At 39.8% G+C, this 19,667-nt stretch overlaps 1 protein-coding gene across 1 annotated transcript in view; it reads left to right on the top strand.

The window, feature by feature from the left end:
- The first annotated feature begins 11,241 nt into the window (after positions 1–11,241).
- Positions 11,242–19,667, top strand: part of SUMO1 (small ubiquitin like modifier 1) — a 28,460-nt gene continuing 20,034 nt past the window's right edge. Inside the window, exon 1 of the mRNA XM_042949752.1 lies at positions 11,242–11,397. Coding sequence (XP_042805686.1) covers positions 11,386–11,397 — 12 coding nt within the window. The 5' untranslated portion in view covers positions 11,242–11,385. The remainder of the gene's footprint in view (positions 11,398–19,667) is intronic.

Below are 19,667 nucleotides of genomic sequence, written 5' to 3'. Positions count from 1 at the left end.
CCAACTTTAGCTCAGGTTATGATCTCATGGCTCATGGTTTCAAGCCCCGAGTTGGGCTGTATGCTGACAGCTCAGACCCTGGCACCTGCTTCATATTCTGTGTCTCCCTCTCTGCCCCCCCCCCCACTCATGCTCCCCCTCAAAAATAAATAAGTTTTTTAATTTAAAAAATAAGGAAAAATAATTCTATGTTTAACTTTGTGAGAAACTGTCAACCTGTTTTCATAGCATCTGCACCATTTATATCCCCAGCAGCTACATTTGAGAGTTTCAATTTCTCTGCATCCTTGACAACACTTGCTATTTTCCATTAAAAAACCCCACAAAACTGTCTATAGGGTATGAGGTAGTATTTCATTATGGTTTTGATTTCCTCTTTTAATTTATTAAAACAGTTTTTTTTTTCTTGCAAAGAAGCATATGAGTGGCACTTTTTGTATAAGTGTAGGGTGAGGGGGCAATCATTGTCTATAATCAAAATGTAGTAGGAACTTTTAAAACTGTGTGTTAGTCAGGATAGGACAGATTATGCTGTGGTAACCAGAAGTTCCATGGGGTGCCTGGGTGACTCAGTCAGTTAAGCATCTGACTTCAGTTCAGGTCATGATCTCACAGTCTGTGAGTCTGAACCCCAAGTCAGGCTCTGCACGGACAGCTCAGAGCCTGGAGCCTGCTTCAGAGTCTGTGTCTCCTTCTCTCTCTGCCCCTCCCCCGCTGGTGCTCTGTCTCTGTGTCTCAAAAATAAATAAACGTTAAAAGTTCCAAAAGTCAATGAATTAAAATAATAATGGTTTATTTCTTTCTCACACTACATGTGTACTGTGTGTTGGCAAAGGAAGGGGCTGTATTCATCATGGTCACTCAGGCTCTTAGGCTAACAGTCTTAGGCTAGCAGTCACTATCTCTAAAGGTGCTAAACTGTGTACTAGAGGAAGACAGATTTTGGGGCTGTTTCACACTGTCAAATTACATATTCCGTTACATGTTCTCCTGTAAATGATATTTGTCACTTCCATTCACGACTCACTGGCCAATACTAGTCATAGGACCTCATTCAACCACAGGGAAGCTGGTAATCCTATTGTGTGCTTGGAAGGTTGAGGGTCGAATATCTTTGGTAAGCAGCACTCATATATACCAGAGTCTGCCCTTCTGGTCATAAAATACTTGGCTCACTCTCCTTCTTGCAGGTAAAATACACTCGGCATCCTCCTAGAGAGACAAACCAACAGTGTCATCTAGTCACAGCATCAAGCAGTAGTCTGCAGTCAGGGAAGCAGTGAGAACATCCCATTAGTCCAGGTGTGGGTCTCTTGTGATCTAGAGACCTGTGAACTAAAGAGGCAAGTTATCTGCATCCACATACTCAGTATGCCAACGGACATGCCAACTATAATAAAGTCCCCATTTAGAGAGGGGAAGAATGGAAGGCACAGAGTAGTCACTTGTCCGAAGATGTTTTATCCTTGTGGTGAGGAATGTGGTCTTGTTTAGGCCTAATCCTGGTCTTTGGGAGGGACTCCTTTGTCCATTGTTCTCCAGGTCTCTTGCTGCTGCCCTTCTGGAAGGTTCTTTTTGTTACTCTCCTTGGTCATATGTGAATAGTGGACATTGTAAAGCATACTTTTTTAGGGATGTTTTGCTCAGCTTTGCTAGCCTACTTTCTGCTTACAAAGTGCTGGGGCCCCAAGATTTGCTGACTTTTTCAATCTAGAATTATGGTTTCTTTGAAGCAGTGTACCTCTTTCAAGAACCTAAGTCTTTTGGGAACTTCTACTTCTGGCAGAGGGAGACTAGCTTGCTTTGAACTAACTTACCTGTTGAGACCTACTAGAAAAGATGGAGAAAAAGAAAAAAAAAACATTTATTTGAAAGCATCTGAGACTTACCAAAGCAATGAGGATTTTTAGGGAAAAGGTGGCAGAGAGAAGTCTAGAGATGTAAGCCCTACTTTGGTGCCATTTTTCACATTGTGGAATTTGCTGACCCAAAGGTGATGGCTAAGAGGATAAGAAACTGAGCAGAAAGCAGCGGCTGAGAGATGGAGAAGCTGAACAGAGCTTTAGACTAGACAGGTAAAACATGGAGTTCAACTGAAGAATATACATTCCCCCCCCACCAAGTACATGTGCATCACTTACTGAATTGACCATATGCTATTCTCAGCAAATCATTAAGGACTGAAATCATATAAAGTATGTTTTCTGACCACTGTGAAATTAAGTGAGACATTTATAATAAAAAGACATGTTGAAAATTATCATACATTTTGAAATTAAGTAATAAACTTTTATTTATTTTTTATTTTTAATTTAGAGAGAGAATGCATGTGAGTGGGGGAGAGGGCAGAGGGAGAGAGAGAATCTTTTTTTATTTCCAATTATATATTTTTAATGTTAAATATTTTCCAGTTGTACATGCACAGATTTTATTTTAAAAAATTTTTTAGATGCCTATTTATTTTTAAGAGAGAGAGAGACAGAGCATAAATAGGGGAGGTGCAGAGAAAGAGGGAGACACAGAATCCAAATCAGGCTCCAGGCTCTGAGCTGTCAGCAAAGAGCCCAATGCAGGGCTTGAACTCATAGACCACAAGATCATGACCTGAGCCAAAGTCGGATGCTCAACCACTGAGCCACCCAGGCACCCCTCAGACTTTAGAGTCAAATAGTTTCTACAAGGCTTGCTATGGAAATCAACAAGTTCCCTGCTGTACTTTCTAGTTTTCAGTTCCCTCAAGGTAACTACTTCCAATTGAGAAGAGCACAGAGCCCAACGAGGGGCTCAATCCCATGACCCTGGGATCATGATCCAAGCTGAAATCAAGAGTTGGTTGTTCAACAGACTGAGCCACCCAGGATTCCCAAAGGAATAAACTTTTAAAATAATCCATGAGTTAAAGGAGAAATTACAGTGAACAGTAGAATTTTTAAATTAAATAATAATGAAAATATTAATGCAATATGTCAAATTTTATGGGATGAGGCTGAGGCTGTGTTTAGAGTGAAATATTTACCTTTATTTTTTGCTCCTTCCCTGAAATATTTACCTTTAAAAATACATACACTTATTAGAAAAAAAGAAAGGTTAAAAATCAGTGATCTCACTATTAATCTGATAATGCTAGAAAAAGACCAAATTAAATGCAAAAAAAAAAAAAAAAGCAGAAGAAAGTGGCATAAAAGCAGAATTTAAAAAGCAATAAATTTACAATATAGAGAATCATGAAAGCAAAAGTTGTTTTGTTTCCGTTTTTTTTTTTGGAAATGACTAATAAAACTAATGCACCCCTGATGAGACTGGGAAAAAATAGAGAAGGTACAAACAAGCAATATCAGGAATAAAATGGAGGGCATCCTATTTATTCTAGAGGCTTACAATATTTATATGCTTTATTCTATACTTGATACATAATAGCTTCAGAATCTATTATTATTAATATTAAAATTATTTAAAATTTACTTTTTTAAAGTTTATTTACTTTGAGAGAAAGAGAGAGCAGGGGAGGGGCAGGGAGAGAGGGAGACACAGAATCCCAAGCAGGCTCCAGGCTCTGAGCTGTCAGAGCTGGGAGCGGGGCTCGAACTCATGGACCTTAAAATCATGATCTGAGCCGAAGTCTGATACTTAACCGACTGAGCCACCCAGGTGCCCTTCTTCTTTTTCTTTTTTAAAGTTTATTTATTTATTTCGAGAGAGAGCATGTGTGAGTGAGAGCAGGGAAGGGGCAGAGAGAGAGGGAGAAAGAGAATCCCAATCTGGCTCTGTGCTGACAGTGTGCTGACAGCATGGAGCTTGATGCTGGGCTCCATCTCACCAACCTTGAGATCATGACCTGAGCTGAAATCAAGAGTCAGTCACTTAACTTAAGCCACCTAGGCACCCCTCCTCCTCCTCTTCTTCTTCACCTTGTTCTCCTCCTCTTCCTTCTTTTTTCCCTTCCCCTTTCCTTCTCATTCCCTTCCCCCTCCCCCCTCCTCCTTCTTCTAAACTTCTGTATCTTCTGATTTCTTTCCCCCGTGAGAAAATATGAGTGCAGAGTTGCAAGCTACACTAATGTCTAATTATATGGACAGTTCTGTTCATAGAAGACAATATGTTTTTTTTTTTTAACTTTATTTATTTTTGAGAGACAGACAGGGAGGGGGAGAGAGAGAGAGAGAGACAGAGAGGGAGAATGCTAGTGGGGGAGGGGCAGAGAGAGAGAGGGAGAGTGAGAATCCCAAGAAGGATCCGTGAGAGTTCCACTGGGGGCTTGATCCCAAGAACCATGAGATCATAACCTGAGCTGAAATCAAGAGCCAGGCACCTAACCGACTGAGTGCCACCCAGGTGCCCCAGAAGACAATATGTTAATTGCACCTGTAAGTTTAATATAAAAGGCCTCTTCTTGAGAACTGATATTATAATAGGGAAATTATTTTTAAAATTGTGGTAGTTGAAGTTTTTTTAACTTTTTTGGATGATCTTCCGAGGGATGGGAAATGTTTGCACTTTTTGTTACTTTGCTTTTGAATAGCATCTGAGGCCATTCAATAAATAAATAAATAAATAAATAAATACTCCTTCAGACAGCAAAGAGGTTGTTTATCCCTGAACTCAGGAATTTATTCTTGGCTAGTTTGTTCATCAATTAATACAACTGTGGAATTTGTTTTACCCATAGTGCCATGTTAGTGCAGGAAAAACCTGTTGTGAATCTTTGTGGGGGAAGGGAAGGAGAGGAGAGATAAAGAGCTGTTAATACCAAGGCATAGGTACATAGCAGATGTGCAGGTAATGTTTAATTTTAATTTCTCCAAGAATCTTGTTTGAGAAATGATAGAAAATTGGTCCAAGTTCTTGGTGTTTCTTAGTCCCTCCAATATTACTTTGAGAACACCATTCTTCCATTTAGTTTAAAAATTTGTCCTTCTGGGGTGCCTGTGTAGCTCAGTTGGATGAGCATCTGACTTCAGCTCAGGTCATGATCTCACAATTGATGGGTTCAAGCCCTGCATCAGGCAGGTTTTGTGCTGACAGCACAAGGCTGTTTGGGGTTTTCTGTCTCACTCTCTCTCTGTCCCTCCCCAGCTCAAGAGCTCTCTGTCTCTCAAAAAAAAAAAAAATAAATAAACATTTAAAACAAACAAACAAACAAACAAACATTTGTTCTTCCTCTTTACTACTATCACCAAACTTATTCATTTGTTCATTGGCTTCCTTACACTCCAGGCCCTGTAGTCACCGAGAGTGATTTCAATTTTTCTTTCTTTCTTTCTTTCTTTCTTTCTTTCTTTCTTTCTTTCTTTCCTTTCTTTTCTCTCTCTCTCTTTCTTTCTTTCTTTCTCTTTCTTTCTTTCTTTCTCTTTCTTTCTTTCTTTCTTTCTCCCTTTCTCTCACTTTCTTTCTTTCTTTCTTTCTTTCTTTCTTTCTTTCTTTCTTTCTTTCTTTCTTTCTGAGTGAATTGAATTTCTATGTGATAACCTACCAACACCCTAGTCTTCTATTCCTCTGTCTCTTCATTTCTTAGGGCACTTGAGCCATGTACTTCCAAGTCCACACCCTAGTCCTTGTTGTCACCAAGATTTTCTCCACTTCTGAGATTCTAAATTCAGACCACTCTCTTATTGACATAACACACCTAAGGAATGTAAGACACTTCTGGCAATAACTGTGGTTCACTGTGGCTGTGATTCTGGAGGCGAGGAGTGAGGGGGGAAAAAAAGAGGAATAAACTCTTGAGGACATTCATCTAAATTTCAGAGGTTTACTTAAATTTGAAAACCCTCACAGGTGATTTTGATGGGTATCCTGCAAGGAGCATTTCTCCTGCCCTCTTTACCTGTTATATATCACTGAAGGAACTGGATCCAAGATCTCCTGTGCTCAAATACTGACTCCATCACTTGGGTGAATTCAATCTCTCTTGTCTCTGTTTTCTCATCTATAAAATGAGGATAGTTTTATTACTTTATAGGATTAAGTGAAATAATAAATGTGTAGTACTTGGAAGAACATCTGCCACTCAGTAAGTGTTAATAATTAACATCAACAACATTTATATGCCCCTGATTTCCAAAGCTCTTATGTTCAGCCCAGACTTCTCTCAGTGCTCCAGATCATATCAATTGCCTCCTGGACATCTTGCCTTGAATAACTCTGGTACTGCACACTTATATCTAAAACTTATCTTTTTTTTTTTCTTTGCAAATCTGCTCTTCTTCTCCAAGGTTTTCTATCAAATCTTTTTTTTTTTTTTTTTTTTTTTTTTTTGGGACAGAGAGAGACAGAGCATGAACGGGGGAGGGGCAGAGAGAGAGGGAGACACAGAATCGGAAGCAGGCTCCAGGCTCTGAGCCATCAGCCCAGAGCCCAACGCAGGGCTCGAACTCACGGACTGCGAGACTGTGACCTGAGCCGAAGTCGGACGCTTAACCAACTGAGCCACCCAGGGGCCCCTCTATCAAATCTTTAAATGATATCACCATATCAGATTACCCAAGTTAAAATCTAATAAATATCCAAACCTGATGATTGTATCATCTTCATTTCCATTTCTACTACCATTGTTCTAATTCCCTGTAATTCTCTTTTTTTCTTTTGGATTACTGCTGCAGCTTTCTACCTTATTTCCCTCGGTTGTCTTGCTTTTCCCCACTGGAATCTGGTATAATTTCTTCCCCAGGTTAAAAACACATTATGCCCCCCTTACTCCTCCTCCCTCCACTTCCAACCTCAGGCCTTTCAGGATTAAGACCACATTTCCTAATATGATTTACTAGATTTTCAGTGAACGGCCCCTTACTTTCCTTTCTGGAGTTTTCTTTCTAGCTCCTACCTCCCAAACCGTGGTCCTATCATACAGAACTTGTCATGCTTGCCTCTTTCCCTCTTCCCACTTGTCTTGGCCAGGAAAAAGATCTCATTTTACTTCCTCTAGCTTAAAATATGGTCTGTGGGGGGCGCCTGGGTGGCTCAGTCGGTTGAGCGGCCAACTTCGGCTCAGGTCATGATCTCGCGGTCCGTGAGTTCGAGCCCTGCGTCGGGCTCTGTGCTGACAGCTCAGAGCCTGGAGCCTGTTTCAGATTCTGTGCCTCCCTCTCTCTGACCCTCCCCTGTTCATGCTCTGTCTCTCTCTGTCTCAAAAATAAATAAATGTTAAAAAAATTAAAAAAAAATATGGTCTGTGGAATACTGGAGGATCTGAGACCTTTTAAGGGGGTCTTCAAGTTCAAAACTATTTTTGTAATAATATTTAGACATTATTTGCTTTTTTCACTGTGTGGACATTAGCACTGAGAGTGCAAAAGCAGTAGTTTGTAAAACTGCTGGCCTTTTAGCGTGAATCAAGACAGTGATGCCAACTATACTAGCATTCATTGTATTCCTCACTGTGATGCACTTGAAAACAAAAACGTAGTTTCACCTAAGAATGTTCTTGAAAGAGTAAAAAATTAATTGTGGTAGGCTGAACAATGGCCCCCTAAAGATGTCCACTTCTTGATCCCTGAAATCTGTGAATATGTTACCTTACATGGCAAAAAGGATTTTGCAGGTGTGATTAAGAATCTTGAGATGAGGGGCGCCTGGGTGGCTCAGTCAGTTGAGCGTCTGACTTTGGCTCAGGTCATGATCTCACATTCCATGAGTTCGAGCCCCGCGTCGGGCTCTGTGCTGACCACTCAGAGCCTGGAGCCTGTTTCAGATTCTGTGTCTCCCTCTCTCTCTGACCCTCCCCCATTCATGCTCTGTCTCTCTCTGTCTCAAAAATAAATAAACGTTAAAAAAAAAAAAAAAGAATCTTGAGATGAGGTGGTTATCCTGGATTATCTAGATAGTTCAATGGAATGACAAGAGTTCTTACAGGAGGGAGACAGAAGGGTCAGAGTCAGAGAAGCAGGTGTGATCACAGACAGAAGCTGAGGAGAAGAAGAGGGAGAGGTGAGGAGGAAGGGGTCAGGAGGGTGAGTAAGGGGGGCTAGTTGCATGGAGGGGGGCTAGCATGCATGGAGATGAAGAAAGGGACCACAAACCAAAAAACGAAGGTGGCATCCAGAAGCTAAAATAGGTAAGAAAAGGAATTCTTCCCTAGATGCTCCAGAAGGAACATGCCCTGCAACACCTTGACTTTTGACTCTCAGAACTGTAAGAAAATAAACTGTGTTGTTTTAAGCCATGACGTTTGTGGCAGTTTCTCCTAGCAGCAGTAAGACAGAAACATTAATTTTGTTAAATTTCAATGCTCAAATAACATTTTTAAATATTCTATATGAAGAAATACAGCCATTTCTTCTCCATAAGATGGCTATCTCTAGGAAAAGCACACAAAAGATTGAGGTATAAGCTGATTTAGCCACTTTAAAAAAAGGAACACTGTTTTTAAGTGACAGAATATGGCAGGTCAACAATCATTATTCAGACTTAGAGCAGCTATTTTCTCAAAAAATGAACAAAAGAGCCTAGCAAAGAAAACTACTGCCAATATTTGTTGTCAATGACAGAAGTTGAGCTTTTACATAAAAATTAGCATTTTGAGGGACACCTGGGTGGCTCAGTTGGTTAAGTGTCTGGCTCTTGATTTTGGCTCAGGTCATGGTCGCATGATTCATGAGATCAAGCCCTGCATCAGACTACGCACTATCAGCCCAGAGCCTGCTTGGGATTCTGTCTCGCTTTCTTTCTGCCCCTCCCCAACTTGTGTGCAGCACACATGCATGCACTCTCTCTCTCAAAACAAACAAACAAACAAACAAACAAACAAATAAATAAACTTAAAAAAATTAGCATTTTGGAAAACTAGTATTCATCATTGTGAATTTGACAGTGATGAATACAACTTTTTTCTGATGAGTCTAAAAATAATATTATTGAAGATGTTTTTTGATGAATCTGTGACAATAGTGAATATGATTTTAAAATATTTCATAATGAAATGTGTCAACATTTAGGAAATCTATATGATTCATTGAATCAATGTTTTTTAAATGAGCAATCCATGATGTTACAAAATTATGCATGAGTAAAATATCTATACAAAGTGTAAGATAGAGCAATGGATTTTTTATGTAATAGAGAACAAAAAGTTCATTCTCTGTCCTCTCTCTCTGCCCCTCCCCTGCTCACTCTCTATCTCTCTTTCTGTCAAAATAAGTTAAAAAAAAAAGAATCATTCTTTGTGGCTCTTTCCCTTCACTTAGCATGTTTTCAAGGGTCCTCCACATTGTATGAGTAGTTCATTTTCATGACCTAGTAGTATTCCATTTTAAATGTATACGTTTTTGTTTACCCATTAGTTAGCTGTTGGCATTTGGATTATTTCCACTTTTTTGCTATTATGAATGATGTTGCTGTCAATATTTGTGTAACTGTTTTTTTGTATGGACATGTCAATTCTCTTGGGTATATATCTAATAGAATTGATAGGTCATGATAACTTTAACAATTTGAGGAATTGCCAGAATATTTTCCAAAGCATTTTATATTTCCACATGGTGTATATGTTCCAATTTCTCCATATCTTTGTTAATACTTATCATCATCTGTCTTTTTGATTATAGACATTCTAGTGGGCATGAAATGGTACTTCACTGCAGTTTTAATATGCATTTCTCTGATGGTTAATGATGTTGAATATCTTTCCATGTCCATTTCTCCATTTGCATATCTCATTAGGAGCAATGTCTAGTCAGATCTTTTGTCCATTTAAAAATTGTTTCATTGTATTATTGGGGTGCCCGGGTGGTTAAGCATCTGACTCTTGATTTCAGCTCAGGTCATGATCTCATGGTCATGAGTTTGAGCCCTACATTGGGCCCTTCACTGACAGTTCAGAGCTTGCTTGGGTCTCTCTGTCTCCCTCTCTCTTTGCCCCTCCCCTGCTCACACTCTCTGTCAAAAATAAACATTTAAAAAAATTATATTATTTATCTTTTTATGATTGAATTGTAATAGTTCTTTATGTATTCTGAATATGAGGTCCTTATCAGATATATTATTTGCAAATATTTTATTCATTCTTCAGATTTTTTCAACACGAAAGACAGTTTTTAATTTTGATGAAGTTTTATTTATTTTTGTTTGGTTGCTTCCATTTTTGGTGTCATATCTAAGAATCCATTGCCTAATCAAAGGTCTAGAAGATTTATGCCTGTTTTCTCCTAAGAGTTTTAAGTTTTGGCTCTTACATATAGGCCTCTGATCCATTTAATTTTTCATATGTTGTGAGGTAGTGATCCAAATTCACTCTTTTCCATGTGGATATCCAGTTGTCCCAGTAACATTTGTTGAAAGACTTCTTTTACCATTAAATTGTCTTGGTATTCTTGTCAAAAATTAATCAATGTATGAGGGTTTGATTTAATTCCAGATTCTCAATTTTATTTCATTTACCTAGATCCTTATCTTCTACCCTATGCCAGTAGGGCCACTGTATTTTAAAGATGAAATTATGGGGCGCCTGGGTGGCTCAGTCAGTTGGGCGACCGACTTCGGCTCAGGTCATGATCTCACGGTCCGTGAGTTCAAGCCCCGCATGGGCTCTGTGCTGACAGCTCAGAGCCTGGAGCCTGTTTCAGATTCTGTGTCTCCCTCTCTCTCTCTGACCCTCCCCCGTTCATGCTCTGTCCCTCTCTGTCTCAAAAATAAATAAATGTAAAAAAAAAAAATTAAAAAAAAAATAAAGATGAAATTATGTAAGAATCATTTTTTAGCTCAGAGCAACCAATTCTAGAGTTGGAATTACCTCCTCCTCCCTACCAGTTTAGAACTTTCCCAAGAATCTCTTTCATCAGTAGCCATCAAGATTGTGTCCAATGGGATCGTTTTGTTTTGTTTTGCTTTTTGAAAAATCAAGGTCATGTGTCAGGCCAGGTGGCTGATTAACCACAAGTTATCTCTAAGGTAAGAAGTACTGGTATTCAATAGAATTTATTTAGGGAAGTTGACGACCAAAGCCAGGAAGGGACAATAGAAATATCTTGGCTCAGCTTTCCAAAACGTGCAAGGTGTCGGAGGGGTGGGAGTGCGGGCTGTCAGTACGGTTCCAAACAGTGAGACTGGGGACCGGGAACTTCTCCCCTGGAGTACAGGCTCCGGACGGAGGCGAAGGGTCGTCAGTAGAGCTGGGGAGACTGGTGTTAATTCACTCGCGCTACCACCAATAAAGCAGCTCTCCGGCCTCCCGCCTCCCGGCAGCTTCCCCCACCCGTTTTCCCGCCTCACCTTTCCTCTTTTCCCGATCCCTCCTCCCAACGCGTAGCGGAAGTGACGCGACGCGTAGCGGAAGTCCCTCCAGCCGCGGTGTTGTGCTGTGGGGAAAAGAGACGGATTTGTAAACCCCGGAGCGAGGTTCTGCCTACCCGAGGCCGCTGCTGTGCGGAGACCCTGGGTGAAGCCACCGTCACCATGTCTGACCAGGTACCGGACTGGGAGCGGTCTGATAGCAGTGGCCGAGTCCTTACTCGGCTGGTGCGCCTGCCTCTCGGCTGGGGCCGGGGATGGAGGCGCGGGGGAGGGGAGCGCGGAATGGGGGAGGGGGCGGCCGGTGGGGACTCGGCCGGAGAGGGAGGGGAGTGGACTAGTGTTGGAGTCGCTGGGGCCTGCAGCGGGCCTCCGGGAGCCGCCCTTGCTCCTCTCCCGGCCTGCTCATTACCCCCCTCCCCCCCCCGCCCCAGCGTCTGTGATCGCGGCCTCCCTCGAGTCGTTCCCCCTTCTTTTTCCGGGGTCGGCCAGGTGCAGAGCCCAGCTTCAGCTTCCCTGAGAGGGTCCCTGGGGAACATGTCTGTCTCCCTGTCCTGGGGACTGACTGTAGAAGCAGGGCCCTAGGCCCCAGTTATGTAACGGGAGACCATCCCAGCCCGGGAGGCTCTGTGGCCCTGAAAAGCGGGTGGACTCCACTTTTTGGTTCTCGGTGTTTAGGTTGTCCAGGAGTGGGGACGTGGGGGCGGGAGACGTCTGGTGTTGCTGGGAACCTAAAAAGCTCTGCTTTCTGTTCGGATTGCAGCTTGGGTAGGGCCGCCGCTGCTCTGCTGAGTCTTTTGCAGTGTGTTGGTGCAGAGCTGTCGCCTCTTTTCTTGTACTTTCCCATTTCTTACTCGGGATTGGTTCAGAAACTCTCCAGTTGTAAGAGAGCACTCAGAATAACCAAGAAACAAAGTAGAAAGAAACTGCTAGGGCAACATTTCATCTGGGCATTAACCTGAAGCTGACTGATACTTTTGAAGGAAAGGATAGGAAAACTCAATGTAGAGCAGTTGCATAACATTCACAGAAAGCTGCCTATTATGGCAAAGTGCTCCATCTCAGTGTTAATATAAAAAATTTACTTGGGATTTGCACTCGATCAGGAGTGTTCAGTTTTGCTTGGTAAGTTTTTCTTCCTCATCCTTTTTCAGTTAACCATGTTTATGGCTAGTTTTTAATTCATAACGTTTGTGTCTGGACTTCGTTTTGTTTGCTCAGATGACTGTGACTTTTTAAAGTCTCTTTGGATCTTTCGCTTGTTTAATGATATTTATCTAGAAAAGTTATTTTTCATTTAACTCCATAATGTACTTGCACTTTTAAATTTAACACACTTGTTTCCCTGGCTTTTAACCCAGTTCAGTTTTGTACCAGTTTGTGAAAGCAAGTGAGGCTTTTGTGGATTTGTACTATTGTGCAAAATGTACGTTGGTATTTTTAAAGCTTAATCATAATCTAGATTAATTTTGGATGGCTCTTAACAATCTAGACTAATTCCCAAGTTGGTATGGGAATTATAAGTGGCATTATAAGTATCTCCCTGGATAGTTGTTTACTTGGTTACCAGGGAGGAAAGAACAGGTGTAAATGCTTAGTTTCATCAGCCTTTTTTATTTTGATGCTAGGAAGCATGTTGAAATTTACTATAGTCTGATGAAAGAGCAATGTACAGAAAGAATTATAAACTAAATTACAGAATTTATTGCTCCAGTCATTGAATTCCAGTCATTGAGAGAGACATGAAAGAAGAAATAAAGGACCTAGTACACTAACAGGTGGCCAGAAGTTCTTTAGATTCTGTTTCAGAAGGTCTTTGAGGCCAAAACTATTCATGATAATACTAGGACATTATTTGTCTTTTTCACTCTGATCCTTTCCTGTGTTTTCAGTGGCGTTTTTTAAACACTAACGTGGCCTGTGATATCACAACAGATTGAAATGTAGAAGCAGATGTGAAAATCTAGCTGCTGTTAAGCCAGACGTTAAAGAGATTTGCAAAAATGCAAAATAGTGCTGTTCTTCTCACTAGAAAAAACTGCTGTTCTTCTCATTTTATTTTCAATAAAAATATATTATTTGTTAATATATAGTGGGGCTTTATAAACGGATAATTAAAACATTTCTCAGTTTCAATGTCTAACTGTAAACCCGAATAAATATAACTAACCTAACAAAAGCTTTATGGAGTTCCAAATAACTTTTTAAGAGTATAAGAGTCCTGAGACCAAAAAGTTTGAGAACTGTTCCTCCATTCTGTTTAACAGGCATCATTATTAATAATCAAGACCCAGTACAGTTTCAGTGTTGGGTGCTAAGGATTTAAAGAGGTATGAAGCTGAACTCTTACCCTTAAGAGGCTTATGAGCAAGAATAAGAATCTCAAGTTATTACTGTGCAATATCAGCAGCACGAGACTGACCCACTGTCCCCAAGAGACAATCTTAACTTAAACCAGGTTCTTTAAGGAGGATGCATTTTCTGAGGCACGTCTCAGAAATTTGTTATCTGGCGCTAAGACATTGCAGCTGAGTAACAATTTTAGGTTAAAATACAGGTGGACGTTAAAATCACACAAGACTTGAATTGCTGGGTTTTCTGTTGATGAGTGAAAAATTATTTTGTGAATTTGAGTAAAATACCTTTCCTGTAATTTTAACAATTGCCAGCATTATCTAGTGGATTTGTGAACCATTGCTGAATAATCGTCTACAAGAGGTTCTAAACCTAAAGTTCATGGGCCCTAAAGGCTGAAAATCATTGAAATTGTATGGGGCGTTTTGTTATTTTTACATGTGTATTTTTCTTTTAATTTATTTTGAGAGCAAGTGTGTGAGCACAAGCGGGGGAGGGACAGAAAGAGAGGGAGAGAGAGAATCCCAAGCAGACTCCACACTGTTAGCACAGAGCTCTACGTGGGGCTTGAACTCACAAACCATGAGATCATGACCTGAGCTGAAATCAAGAGTTGGATGGCTAACCGACTGAGCCTCCCAGGTGCCCTGGTATGTGTGTATTTTTTTAGGGAGAAAAGGCTTATAGCTTTCATCAGAGGTACATGATCTCTCAAAAAGGATAAAGACAATCCTTTAGCCGATAGTAGATCTCATTGGGTGCTCTCCTTTGCCTGATCTCAAGCAAATCTAAGCACTTACATAGAACCAGAAGCTTGCTATCAAAATTGGTGTGGGTAATTTGTACAAATATTTTCCCTTTTTTCTTCCCTTTATTCAAGTTTATAGTGTTCCCGCCATGCCCAAATCATCAAAGGCAGCATGGACTTCAGCTCTTTAATTCAGGTCTATTAATTTGTAATAATTAGATGACTGATTTACTTCAAATGCTAACTATTGTAAGTAAGCACGTTCACTCTCCCCACCCCCACCTCAGAGAGAAACTGAATGATTTTCTTTTATTTTCCTTTTAGTCAAGGATTTGGAAGCATTATGTAGTTCTGGTTATCTGTTGGTACCTTACAAACTACCTCAAAACTTAGAGGCTTAAAATAAGTTTTCTATTTTGCTCATATATCTGCAATTTGGGCAGCCCTGTGGGCTGGACTTAACCATTGCTCCTTGTTGTGTAGGGCCTCAACTGGGATTACATGGTTGGGCGCTGGAATGGATGGGCTCTTCATAAAGTCACAAGGCCTCTCTTAGTGGTTTCACCATGTGTTTTGCTCAGCATAGGAACCCCAGAATATTGAGCTATGGCAGCTCAGGGCTCATAAGAGTGTAAATGTTCCCAGAGAACCCTGGCTGGAAACCTCAAGCTTCCTAGGACCTAGCCTTGGAAGTCACTTCTGTAGTCTGTTGGTCAGGCAGATCACTAAGGCCAAACCAAATTCAAGGGAAAGGCATTTATTTATTTATTTATTTATTTATTTGGGGGATCTAATTGACCTGTAATATGTTAGTTTCAGGTATACAACATAATGATTTGATATTTGATGTATGTAATGTGAAATCATGATCATAAGTCTAATTAACATCCATCACCACACAGTTACAATTTTTTTTTCTTGTGATGAGAATTAAATCTCTTAGCAATTTTCAAATATGCAGTACAATATTAGCTGTAGTCAACAAGGGAAAGGCATCTAGACTTCATTTCTCAATGGGAAGAGTAACAAAGAATTCATAGGTATCTTTAATCTGCGACATTAATTGTATTTCTTCTGTCAGGATTGCATTATTCCCTGCAATATTCTTTGTATCTTCCTGTTGTTGATGTTTACTTATCTTACTGTTAGCTTGAGATAGTAGGAGAATATGATGAATTGGGTATATATTAAAATTAATAATTATGTATACTACTATTTATATGTTAAAAACTGTAACTATAACTTAAGCATGTAGTGATACATACAGTAAGCATTGCATGCCCCGGGAGAGGATTGATAGATATATTCTATTTTCTCCCTGATAGATACATGAGGTGCTGTTAGTGGATATTGCAAACATAAAAGTTATTAATAAAACATTGCAAATAAAATGTTACCTAAACAATATTTAATAGTATTTTGAAAACAGAGTATGATTGTAATGGTTGTAGTACTCGTGAAGGTAGATGAGTAGTTCAAATTCAAAACTATAAAGCCATTGTCAAATAGGTCTTCATACCTTTTAGCCCCCTTAGCATTTAGAATGTCTTTTATATTAGCAATAATTGCATCCCAGATAAACCTCATTGACTGTGATACTGCCAGCAAAGCTGAGAATGTCTCTGTTATAGCTTTTTTAAAAAAAATGTTCATTTCAGAGAGAGAGTGAGCACAAGTGGGAGAAGGACAGAGAGGGAAAAAGAGAATCCCAGGCAGGCACTGTGTTGAGTGCAGAACCCAATGTGGGGCTTGATCCCATGAACCATGCATGAGATCATGACCTGAACCAAAATCAAGAGTTGGACGCCTAACTGACTGAGTCACCCAGGTGCCCGACTATAGTTTTTATATATAGTGTTAAAATTATTTACTTAAGTGTTCTTCTCCATTAGAATGCTTTTGAGGGTCAGGAATCAGGCTTTTTTATTCATCCTTTTTTCTTGAAGTGCCCAGCACAGTGGCTGGATACTTAGTTTTTTTGAAGGAATGACTGGTCAGATTCATTCATTTAAACAAGTTATTTATTGAATGTTCTAGGCACCATTCTAAGCCCTAGAATTGGAGGGTTGCCTCAGAAACTTGAAGCAACTGGTATCTTCCTCCTCTTCTTTTAGCCTCCGTGATGTTTTGTTATTGAGGAAGAGTTGGTTGTCATGGAGTAGTTTTCTTTTCATGGTGATTTTACATTACTTCTTGATCTTTACTTCTACTAACAATAGACCTGGAAACTTTATTTCTAAGATCTAATCATTTGTTTCTTCCAGAACATTAGAATTATTGTGGATAATTTTCTCTAAGATAGGTTTAGTATCCCATTTTAGAATTTTCTGAAATTGTGGTTTTTGGGAAGTAGATAATTTTTGATATTCTGCTTCTTTAAAAAAGTCATGAGTATGGGGCTACTGGGTAGCTCAGTCAGTTAAGCGTCCGGCTTCGGATCAGGTCATGATCTTGCATTTGGTGAGTTTGAGCCCTGCATTGGACTCAGTGTTAACAGCTCAGAGCCTGGAGCCTTCTTTGGCTTCTGTGTCTCCCTGTCTCTCTGCCCTCCCCTGCTCATGCTCTGTCTCTCTCTCAAAAAAATAAACATTTAAAAAAAATCTTTAAAAAGTCATGGGTACATTCTCACATCTACTATTGAGCACCTTACTTTTACAGTTAAAACATTTTTAAAAAATCTATTTTAAGTAATGCCTATACCCAATGTGGGGCTCGAACTCATGACCCCAAGGTCAAGAGTTGAATGCTCTTCTGACTAAGCCATCCAAGTGCCCCTTACTTTTACAGTTTAAATTGTGGATATTCCTGCAACATAACTTAGGTTATTTAAAGATGTGTTATATTTATTATACTTTTTTATTTTGATCATTCTTTTGGTCAGTTGCTTTTACTGAGCTAGTGAGAATCTGTAGGAAAAGTGGAGTTCTGTTTGCTGGACTCTGTCTGTTTTCAATATCTAGGCACAGTTATTTTTCAAGATTTTACCAAAGATTGATATATGTATCAAAAAGTGCACATAAATGCATAGCTTGCTGAATTTTGACAAACTGATCACATTCATGCAGCCAGTACTCAGATTAAGATCCTCTGCCCTGACTACTAATTAGATTAGTTTTGCTTGTTTTTAGACATTATAATGTTACGTAAATGGAGTCATATGGTATATACTTCTGTATTCGACTGTCTTTTGCTCAGCATTGTTAGATTCGTCCCTATTATTGTGTTCTTAAATTGCATTGCTAATTATATTCCATTGTGTGACTGTACCACAGTTCTCCACCCTGCTTTTGATGCACAAGGAGGTAGTTTTCTAGGTTCTGTTTTTTTTTCTTTTAATGTTTATTTAAATTTTGAGAGAGAAAGAACGCGTTCGCACAAGCAGGGGAGGGGCAGAGAGAGAGGGCGACAGAGGATCTGAAGTGGGCTCTGCACTGACAGCGGAAAGCCCGATGCGGGGGCTTGAACTCATGAACTGTGGGATCATGACCTGAGCCAAAGTCAGTTGCTTAACCAGCTGAGCCATTCAGGTACCCTAGGTTCTGTTTTTAACATAAGACAAATGATACCTATTTACAGTACCTCCTATGTCAGTTTGGATTTCTTTTGGGCCGAGTAACAGAAAACGTGTTATATAGTAGGTTAAACAAGTATGTGTTTATTTTTCTCATGAAATGAGAAGTCTGGGGGAGCCTGGGTGGCTCAGTTGGTTAAGTGACTCTTGATTTCAGTTCAGGTCACGATTTCAGGGTCGTGGGATTGAGCCCCACGTTGGGCTCTGTGCTGAGTGTGGAGCCTGTTTAGGATCCTCTCTTTCCCTCTGCCCCTTACCTCTCCCCCACTCACACATTCTGTCTCTCAAAAAAAAAAAAAAAAAAAGGAAGTCTAGACCTAAGTAGTTCAGGGCTGGTAAGGCAGCTCCACAATGCCTTCATACTCTTTTCTCCCCCATCCATAACAGATGTTTTCACCCTCATGCCTGTCTCCTGTGGGCACAGAGAAGTTACTTTGTGTATTTGTTCCAGGTAGGAGAAAGAGATGGAGCAAAGGGAAAAAGTATGCGCCAACAACAAATCTGTCAGTGTTTTTTATCTCATTGGCTGGCACTGTGTCACGTGGCCATAATAGAAGCTGAGAAATATGCTTTTTGGCTGGGCATACCTAGGCTTCCCTTTGTAAGGAAAATGGAGAAAAGGGATATTGGATAGGTAATTAACAATGTCTGCCAACCTCTAAATGTGTTTGCTGGTACTTTTGTATACAGTCAAGCCAGTTTGTTCCAAGCTTTGTGTAGGTCCATAGTCTAGGCTCAAAGAGTGGTTTGCACAACCAATGTGATTTTCAATTACAATTTTTAGTTCTTGGTAAGTTGCACATCTAGTGCTTAACCACCGTTCTAGAGTTGAATGTAAATTTGCAGAAGATCCAGTGTCCGGACAGCTTGACTTAAATGTTGAGGTTATGGAGCTAGGTCTGGTTGGTTCCATTCCAGATTTCCACTACTGTGTCTTAAGTTTGAACACACAGCATGAATCTGAAAATGTAAGTTTATTTTGTGTTTTTAGAATTGTGGTAAATCCATTGAAATAGGAGGGGGCTGATGTTATTGTATTTTGGGTTTTATATCTTTTAATAATGGGTGTAAGAGAATTTACAACTTGAGCTATGTTGAATTTTTTTCATTAGGAAATAAAATGAAATAAACTGAAGAATTCTAGTCAGACCTGTGGTTAACAGATTTTTTGATACTTTGAGTGATTGCATTTTCTTTGAAAGGTTTTATGGAAAACTTTAATACGTATGTAATTATATCCATATACCCATCTCCTGGCCTATTTTATTTCATCTACATTACATTGCTCTAATCTACTCCCTCATAGTCTGAAGACAATCCCAGGTGTATAATTTCATCATAAATATTTCAGTATGTATCTGATATGTGATAATAGTTATCACACCTTAAAAAATGAGCAGATTTGTTAATGTCCTCAAATAAGAGTAAATATATTCTTTGTTTTGGGGTTTCCCCAGAATCTCCCCACCTCCTTTCAGAAGAATGAACAACTCTTGTGTAGCTGGAAGGGTCATTGACAGATGGGAGGTAGTTAAGTGTGATGTCCTTTCATGTGATTAAATTGTAAACATACAGATTGCCAGTGCCCCTAAGCAGAGTTCTTGTTCTTTCGACTTTGAAATGGCACAGTAAAATTCTCATGAATTTTGTACGTTTGTAAATGGATTTTGTACATTTGTTGTGTTTTTCATTCTTTCCAGCCCAATTCTCTTTCCAAATCCAACCATCTTCTATTTACAAGCTATTCCCTCTATGGCTTGGAAAGAAAAGTTG

Source organism: Panthera leo, chromosome C1 (assembly GCF_018350215.1).
Source record: "Panthera leo isolate Ple1 chromosome C1, P.leo_Ple1_pat1.1, whole genome shotgun sequence".
Classification (NCBI taxonomy): Eukaryota; Metazoa; Chordata; class Mammalia; order Carnivora; family Felidae; genus Panthera; species Panthera leo.
This window is presented reverse-complemented; position numbering and strand designations above follow the sequence as displayed.